Source organism: Limulus polyphemus, unplaced genomic scaffold (assembly GCF_000517525.1).
Source record: "Limulus polyphemus unplaced genomic scaffold, Limulus_polyphemus-2.1.2 Scaffold5128, whole genome shotgun sequence".
Classification (NCBI taxonomy): domain Eukaryota; kingdom Metazoa; phylum Arthropoda; class Merostomata; order Xiphosura; family Limulidae; genus Limulus; species Limulus polyphemus.
Genome location: NW_013670738.1, coordinates 13,793 through 23,106, shown reverse-complemented (window position 1 = coordinate 23,106; position 9,314 = coordinate 13,793). Strand labels below are relative to the sequence as shown.

At 35.3% G+C, this 9,314-nt stretch overlaps 1 protein-coding gene across 1 annotated transcript in view; it reads right to left on the bottom strand.

The window, feature by feature from the left end:
- The window catches only part of LOC106472162 (DNA polymerase alpha catalytic subunit-like), a 73,059-nt gene that overhangs the window by 53,961 nt on the left and 9,784 nt on the right, over nt 1-9,314 (bottom strand). The window contains exons 6-7 of the mRNA XM_022400763.1: nt 7,378-7,523; nt 6,331-6,665 (exon numbers count right to left, since the gene is read on the bottom strand). Coding sequence (XP_022256471.1) covers nt 6,331-6,665; nt 7,378-7,523 — 481 coding nt within the window. The remainder of the gene's footprint in view (nt 1-6,330; nt 6,666-7,377; nt 7,524-9,314) is intronic.

The following is a 9,314-nucleotide window of genomic DNA, read 5'->3' as shown; positions in this document are numbered from 1 at the left end:
GCAGTTGAGAAGCTTGCAATTCTCCTTGAAGTAATTTGATTGATGACGTTTTCTGGTAAAATAGTTTTGTCTTCAATTCAAAATCATTTCCACATATAAAAGCTATCTTCAAGTTTTGTACACCAAAAAACTTTTCAAATAAAAAGAAAGAAGTAACAACCCACTTATGGAGTACCATTAATAAGTTTATAAATACATTATACAGAGGTTAAGTATAGTATATTAAAACAATTTTGGAGTCTCACACGTCATAACAGTCCATGTCACCATGTCCATTCATGCTCTATCTGACAACCATGTATCTTACAATATCCCTACAGCATAGATTTCACTGCAAAATGTTTCATTGTAAGTCTCATGTCCAAAGCATACTATTCCTTTGTGCATGCTTTCCATTGGGTAGTATGAATACCCACTTCATTCTCCAGTTGTTTAATGTATGAAATGATTAAATGCATATGTTTTGGAAACAAACTGTGCATACTGCTGTCTAGGTTTTGTGGATGGCTTCTGCAACTGACCTATGTGTTTTTGGATTGTCTTGGTGCTCCAAGTTCATACATATTCCTTTGTTTTCCAATAGAACTACTCAATTAGTGGAATTTGATAATTAAAACTAATAATAACTGGAAACATTAATTTCGGTTAGCTGAACAATCTTGAAATATATAGTTAACTGCATAGGTGACAAAGATATCAAAATTAAAGAATACGTTAAACAATTGGCAAGTATTTTTATTTTAAGAGGATGATGTTTTGAGCTAGCAGATCATAGAGCTTACAATAAAGGTGCATGCACAGAATTAAGAAAATTGAGTGCGTAGCATTTTGAACATTAAGCATGAAATTTCTCTGTAAAATTACATCTTTTATATAAATATTACAAGCCATGAAAGGGTAAAACAGATTGAAATGAAAATTGAAACAAAATATGGAAAAAATGAGGATCTATAGGAAAGAAAAGTGTTCATTTAAACCAGATGGTTGTAGGGTCCCTAGACTGTAGATTAATCTCCTTTCCATTCATTCTCTTTTGTGAATGTCTTTTGTAGCACTAATAAGTCCCAGAATTAAAAAGTCCTCAACTGTATCGTTGTTGATTGTGAAATGTTTCCCTATAGGTGTATTTTTGTTCCACAGTTTAACATGATTTAGATGTTCTCATGCTCGATTACCAAGTTGGTAGGTAGCCTGTTAGTCCAATATATAAACTATTGCATTTTTGCAAATTATGCAGTAAATGATACATTCAGTGGCACATGTAAAGGATTGTCTTATGTTTAAAGTGGTGTTTTTTCCTCATGTGTGTGGTACTGTTTACATGTGGGCATGTGATACACCTAATTTGTTTACATATGTGAGTGCCTGAAGTATAATTTTGTTTACAGTTACTGTGCATCAGGATTTCTTTTAGGTTTTTGCCAGGTCTGTAAAAAATAATGAGTGGGTCCTTGAAAAGAAATTTAGTGGTAGGGTCTTCAGTAAGTATTGTGTAATTGTTTAGTATAACATCTTTGATCTTGTTGATTTTATGGTATGTTAACATAAGTGGAGTACAATCATGGTTGTGTCTTTTAGAAGAGAAAATTTTCATGTCTTTGAATTTTGATTTATAATCATTATCATCACTACATAGTTTGCATAGTAGTAGAAACTGTGATTATGGTATTGAATTTTTTGTTACTTTACAGGTGGAAAGATCTGAAATGTATGTCCGTGTGTGAATGTATTTCTTTGTAATGTATACTAGTGGTCAGATGGTCATCTTGTGTGTATATGTTAACGTCGAAAAAGGGAAGTGTTGTGTCGGATATTTCCCAAATAAATTTTAAGAAAGGGTGGAAAGAGGAATAATAGTGTAGAAAAGTGTCTAAATCTGATTTTGGCATGGATGCAATCCCGAGCATAGAAAACGTGTGCAAATTGAGATACGGTACAGGACACTAGTGAGGTCCACACTACTTCTGGAACAGATATTCTCTTTGCCCGGATATTTGTGAAATCTAAAACATGGGCAGTAAAGACCAAACGGCAACAGTATCAAAACCATAACACCATGAGAATAAACATGCAGGGAAGGACATGTATTCAAAACTGGTTCCTTCTGCAAAACCAGACTCATCTGGTCTGGAAATATTGTGTGCTCATGAGGGTTGTCCAGGCCCCAACCATGCAGACTAGGTCCCACAACTTCTCATTGGAATGATAGTCCTGTGGACCCAGAGCTAGACCCCAAGTGTAGTGGCTAGGGTATGGGGACTGCAGTGTGATATAATTATAATATAGTAACATGATATTAATGGAATCCAACCTGAAACTTACAGAGTATTGCATGTCAAACCACAAGAATTAGAAAGAGAAGGCAAGCAACAGAAACGTGGACAAATCCTTACCCCAACCTGAAGAAGCATGAAATGCAACAAACCAAACTCGGAATTATGGTCCCAGGAACCCATCCTGAAAGTTGCATGCAAGCCACCAAAATTATGAAGAGAAGGCAAGCAACACTTAAGTGGACAAACCTTCCCCTCAACCTGAAAAAGTACAGAATGCAACAAATTGAACTTGGAATTGCAGGTCCATTCACACCTCACTCAACCTAAAGAAAACAGAGATCATCCGGTCTGGGATTATGAGCCTAAATTGTAACTCCCCAACCTGAGAGGCAAGGCAACAGCTCCTGCCTCAGGAGTTGAGGGCCCGCTTCCATGATCATGGAAAGTGATATAATGACCAAGAAAGAAGGGCCATTGTCAACACAACTGACAGCAAAGTGTCATCTCTAAACCAGAAGTATGAGGAGGTTCCTGCATAGGCTGGTCCTGTTCCCACCAGACATCTAGCAAAACCATCCAGAGTTATGGGTGGGAGGGTATTCAGCTTTGCTCTCTTCTCCTTGAGTGAAATAAAGTGTTCAAACAACACTCAGGAGGAACAGATCTTTGTTCACCACACTAGCAACTGGAAACTATGGAGAAATAGGGGGAGAATTTGTGTTGGGGATTCCTAAGGAACGATGCTCAGGAGATCGTGCAATAGGTTGACCATGTTCCCTATTTTGAAAAGCAAACCAACTACAGTTTATTCAATCCAGGAGTCAGCAGAGATGAGCAAAATCCTTATATGCTTTACTCATGATAGTCCATGAGTGGAAGTCCAGTATTGTATATTATGTATGGTAATGAATAATTTTGTAACACCCGGAAAGTGCCAATGTGGTCTTATGGAACACCCATCTCAGAGCTTGTTGCTACCAGGAATTTTATTTATTAGTCTACTGGTAGCTAGTAAGGATTTAGAAAAAGCATACCTGACCAGGCAACACCTGCCACTGAGTGTGATCTAAATTATACTGATTTTAAAAGTCCATGAAAAGGAATAGAATAACATAGAAGAAATGAAGTTATTCACCCCTGTCACAATCAAGCTGGAGTGTATAGAATAGCCATGGGGTGTTAATTAGGATGGCACCCAAAAAGTCATTCCCTGATGTCATGCAATGGATTGCATAAAAGCCAAGCGTGAAGTCAAAGAACATTGACTGCCGGGTGAAAAAAGTCTGACAGATGCTGATATACGAGAGATGGTCAGAGAGGGAGGGTAAGACGTTGACACTCCTGAAGATACTGGAGGAGTGGAAACTAAGACTGACCTGGCCAAAGTGGTGCCACCAGAAAAACTCGACAGGACAAGGAGAGAACCAGTGCAAGAACCTTGAATAACAGACAAATTTGAGGGAATGTGTAACAATGAAAATCTGTCCAATCCTGGCTGAGAGCATCTATGCCCAAAGCCAGAGGGTAAGGTACAGGAGACCAGAAGGATGGGAATTGAGCATTCCAGTATGTGGCAAAGCATCAATCTGAGACGTTCTGAGACAAGAGCAGATCCAACAAAAACTTGAGGATCAAGCATCCATTCTGTGGGAAGAGCTCTTTTGGGACAAGATAATTGGTCAGCAATTAAATTCATTATACCTGGAATATGACAAGCAAGGAGAACGATCTGATGTTTGTATGCCCAAAAGGGAAAATACAATGTTCGAAAGCAGAGAGATATGGAGTTCCTCCTTACTGTGAAATGTAGGGGACAACTGTGGAATAGTCTAAGTGAAACATTATCACCGTCTCTCACAACAATCTGATAACTGCTAGAAGTTCCAATAGATTGACATGAATAGAAGTTTCCTCTTCTGTCCAAAGGCCTGTGAATTTCATATTCTCCATACAAGTGTCCCAGCCTTGGAGAGAAGCATCTGTGAAATAATGTATCTCTGTCCAACCACCAGCCAACATCTTGCAAACTGTAATGGTCTGCATGTGAGCCCGACCTAAAGAAATGAGTGATTCCAAGGATGTCTGAAGGTATAAAGGAGAAGGTTGGGACTGATTTTAGTCTGGTATTGAAAAACACTCCTAAATGATTGAGGTACTGTGACAGAGTAAAAGACTTCTCCTTTCTGATAAAAAATCCAGCTCTTGCAGCTTCTGCAGAGATTGAGTGTGAAGTTCTGCCAAGTAATGGGAAGGGGTGAGAAGAAACCAGTCGTCCATGCAATGGTGAATGTGAATTTTGTCATCCATAGACCGGGTGAAAAGAGCCATTGAAGGGAAAGAAATGACTCCATTGTAAGCTGAGGAGACTGGATGAAGCAACTGAGACAAGAAAGATCGATGACGGGTTGCCAATTGCCCGTCTTTTTTGGTACTCGAGATAGGAGTCAACGAGCTCTATGGCCTCTTGTGCCAAAGATCCTAGATTGCTTGAGCTCAATGGTTGGATAAAAAATGGTTGAATGACCAAACCTCTCCTGAGAACTTAAATGATCCACTGATCTGTGGTGAAGGTCTCCCATACTAATAAGAACCCTCTGAGTTGAAACTCCACATGAACTGACCCTATAAGTGAGTTACCAACACCGTAGTCTGCATTCCACCCTAGGGGGAATGCCAGCTGGTAAGGTCGGAAAGCCCTTGTGTTACTATTGATCATGGCACCAAAGCCGGGGGTCTAGAAACTCAATTGGGAGATGCAGGAAACTATCCTGTAGAAGATCTTTGGGACAGTCTAGAAGCTAGGGTAGAAAAAGAAAAGTGGAGATGGACCACATCCACTTGAGATTCCATGAATTTGGGAATACTGGCAAAAATAGACTGTCTGAGAAAAGAAGCTTCTCTAAGATATCTAAAGGCCCGAAGCAGGATAGCAAACTCCCTCCAGCAAGGTACCTCTCTTTAAAAAATCCCAACAACAAATCAACCAAGATATCAAGGAGAGAGCAGAAGCTGATAACCTGACCAAAGTATAAGTCAATAAATTACTAAGATAATTCAAAAATTGCTCAGGAGATCTGTGATAATCCTCAGACAAAAGTTGCAAAGATGATAAAAAGAGCAAAGACTGTTGTAAGTGACAGATGAATTCTGTAAAACTGAGATTAATTAAGGCAAACCATATCATCTTGTCTAGAGCCCCAAATAGAAAGAAAGAAAAAGGATCCAACAAATGTGAAAGACAAGGCATAGTAGCACCCTCTCTCAAATGATCAGCAAATTTCCTCGCATACACAGCAGTGTCTGGTGACGTTGGAAGGACCAGGTAATTAGAGGAACAATTTTCCCCCAATAAAGTAGAAGATTCATAAGCTACAGGAGAAATACCTAATAACATTACAACTTGGCATTCTAGTTAAAAAAAAAAAAGAACAGGAGGTGGAATGACTGAGCAAAGAAAGGTACAAGAAAATCTAAAGTCTCACCCGTCTGCCCTTGATCTGCCACATGCAAGATTCCACCTCTGTGTATAAAAACTGTATGTCCTCCATGGAATAACAATATTAATATTTATCACAAATATCAATCTTTATATTATGCTTCATATTGACTTTTGATTATTCAGATACAGCATCTAAAACTTTCAAGTTCACTTTTGCTGATTTAACTTTGTGTGAGCTAATAGTAATTTCGTTTTTTCTAAAGGTTATACTCAACTTTTATGACACAATGATGTTGTGACTTCTTTTGGATAGTTTGAGTAATTTTCTCTATCTCTGAAGCACACAAGTCCTGAGTTTTAACTGATTAACTGTAAAGCTCAATAAAATGCCTAAATTGATCCTTACTCAGTAAAATTAATATAAATGTAATGTTTTCAAAATAATAAGTTTGTGTATAGTAACAGAAAGGCTTCTGTTTTTACGTGTAAGTATATTACACATGTTATTTAGACCTAGCATTGCAACATGATGCTAATCTCACAGACCATTAGGTATAGCCTAGTTTATGATTTCAGACACTGGAATATACTTTTCCATGCACTCAATTGTCTTACCTTTGATATCATTTTCTGCTTTACTATTCTCTTCCATGAGATCTATGGAGTCATATTGCTCAATATCTGACATACTACCATTTTCAACTATGGCTTCCTGCTGCTCAGTGACATGTTTACTAGTTTTTGTGACTCTTGTCACATTTTCACTGGAAGAGGTTCCTGTTGAAAGCTTTTTAAAAGGAGACCTTGAATGTAAAGTATTTTCGCATTTTTCATTCTTGAATTCTAACCTTTCTGGCAATTTCTGGTTATATTCAACTGTTCTGGGTCTTAACAATTCTCTTGACTGTTGGGCTCGAACTGGAGTTTTTATAGCAAATGGATTGACAGCTCTGAAGATTGAATAATAAAAAAACAATTTATTTAAAAAATGTGAAACACTTATATAAAAATTTTTCAATTTAAAGTCAGTTTTTAAAAAAATTTAGAGAACGAGGGGAAGGGTAATCCTTATTAGTGATAAAGCAAAATTTACACAGACAAGATTCTCCTAAATCTAGTCTTAAAGATTTTTTAGTATTTTGATATTACTTTATGGTGATGACAAACACACTTTTTTGCTTTAATACTACATACTTTTGATCAATTTCTGGGAAATAAACTTTTGTAAACAATTAACTAAAATGAAAAATTATTTACATAAATCTGCTTTATGCATTACATATTTAATTATTATTCTATATTTTGGCAATTTACCCAGCTTAGCCAATGATATACTTCATTGACAGTTAAAACAAGTTTAAACAATACACCAATAGAACATTATTCAAATAACTTTATTCATTCTTATCCCGCAAACAGTTGGCATTATGAAACATTATCTTCACTTAAAAAACATTACTATTGTCCAAAGTAAAATACATTTATGCATTTATTTTTCATCATCATCTAATATAAAAAAGAAAATGTATAAAATCTTAAAACTATGAAGCTGCTCAAGGATGCTTAAAAATTATATGGATAATGGTGTTTCAAAAATATTTGATTCAGAAATATTAAACATTAAGATAATAAAACTAAAAATACCAAATATTATATTTTTACCTTTTTAACTGAGGGCTTACTTGATGACATTCCTTTTTCTTTAGTATAGTTGGTTTAGGAGAAACTGCAGAGGAGCCTATACTACCACTGTGAACTTCATCAAGAATACTACCCAATAGTTCATCATCATCCAGTTTCACCTCTTTCTGAAATCACAAAAAAATAAAAAACAATCTTTAATTTTCTTCTTTCCAAAGAAAAATGAATTAACCCTTCAAGTAAGCTTCACCTTAATTTCTAGTCTAGGGCTTGATCTGTATACTATTATCATAGCTCTCCCTTAGACAATTGACCCTGATTTACAAAAGTGCATATTAACATTGCTAATCACAAAATTACCAAATCTCTAACAGAACTTTTAAAGTGACAACCAACCATAAAGTTTTAAAAGTACTTTGAACTTTAATTTTTGTATGTATTTTAAATCACATTATTAAAAGCACAATAAAAATAATTTCAAGTTTATGCATGACCCTTAAAATATAAAACAAAGCAGTATTAAGATTTATTGATGGTCAGGATTTTGAGGGATACGCTCTAAATGTTATATTCACAAAATGGGTAGATAAGTTTCTCTCTCTCTCTCATAAGACAAATTTTGGACTTTATTTCAGCAGCAACAAGTTTAAGTTACTCTAATCAGGCTTGTATGTAAGTTCTTTGCACTTATATTGTGTCAGTTTGTGACATGCAAACATATATGTTTTCTACCTGATTTAGTGATAGATGAATTTTAAACATTTTTTTCATTTTAGTTTGTATGCAGTTTAGCATAACATAGTCCAGAAAGTCATTAAAATTACCTCATTCTAGTTGCTTTGTTTTTGTTCTCTATAGTAGATAATGTCTATTCTGTCCCAGAGGATATTGTAGTAATATACATAATCCATGTTAAAAAGGTTAGCAAATGTATTATTCTTTGCTGGCTGAATCAACAATGTGTATGTTACTGCTGATCAATGTACTGAGAAAACAAAGGTCACGAGGGACACTGTCGACTAGACAAAGAAATCAAACTTATTTGTAGAATTCAGGTGTTGTTAAATACCTACCTTGAAGTCAACAAGTATAATTCTATCTGTAAATCAGTGTGTTTAGTTCTACAGATGTCTATCTTGACAGAAAAAAGCTGTAAACTAATCACAACCAAGTAAAATTGACTATTGTTTTGTGTGTGCAAGTACTTATGCTGCATTTTCTTTTTGTTTATTTCACAATAAAAGCTGTTAATTTTGTTAAACTTGCCCAGTCTCATTGTTTCATACACAATGAAAACATAGTCATGTTATTAAACACAGATCACTCTCATTGTTTCCTTAATGAATCTACTATTATTAGCAAATTTAACTGTCTAATACTTGTTGGGAATTCAGTTTCAAATTGAAAACACTGCAATGTCTTAGTAATATTGAACAACATCAAATAAAGGTAACAGGAACCATTTAATCCTTCAAGAATGTTCCTGAAAATCCACCCTCAAGTAAACATAAAAAATAAAGCCCATCATTCATTTTTCAAAGATATAAGTAATTCCTGTAAAAGATTGATGTTCACTACTGCTAATAGCAACTAGTTCCATAAGTTAATCACTCTGCTAAAAAATAAAATTATCTAATTGGAACCTAGTTTGTTGTTTCCAAATCTTAAACTTGTGTCCTCTCATCTTCTTGTCATCATAATTAAGCACAAAGAAATCAGAAGTCTTTATAATACAGATCTTTCATATAAACTTGTAAACTTCAATAAGATCACTTCTTACCCTTCTTTGTTTAAGAGAAAATAAGTTAAGGAATATTAGTCAATTGCTATAATATTTACACCCTTGAACTTATCCTAGCAAACTTCCTATAAATCCTTTCCAATAACGTTTTGGGACAACATGGGACCTATTGGTCCATCTCGGCTGTTCCATCCTCTAAACTAAATTAAAATGATTT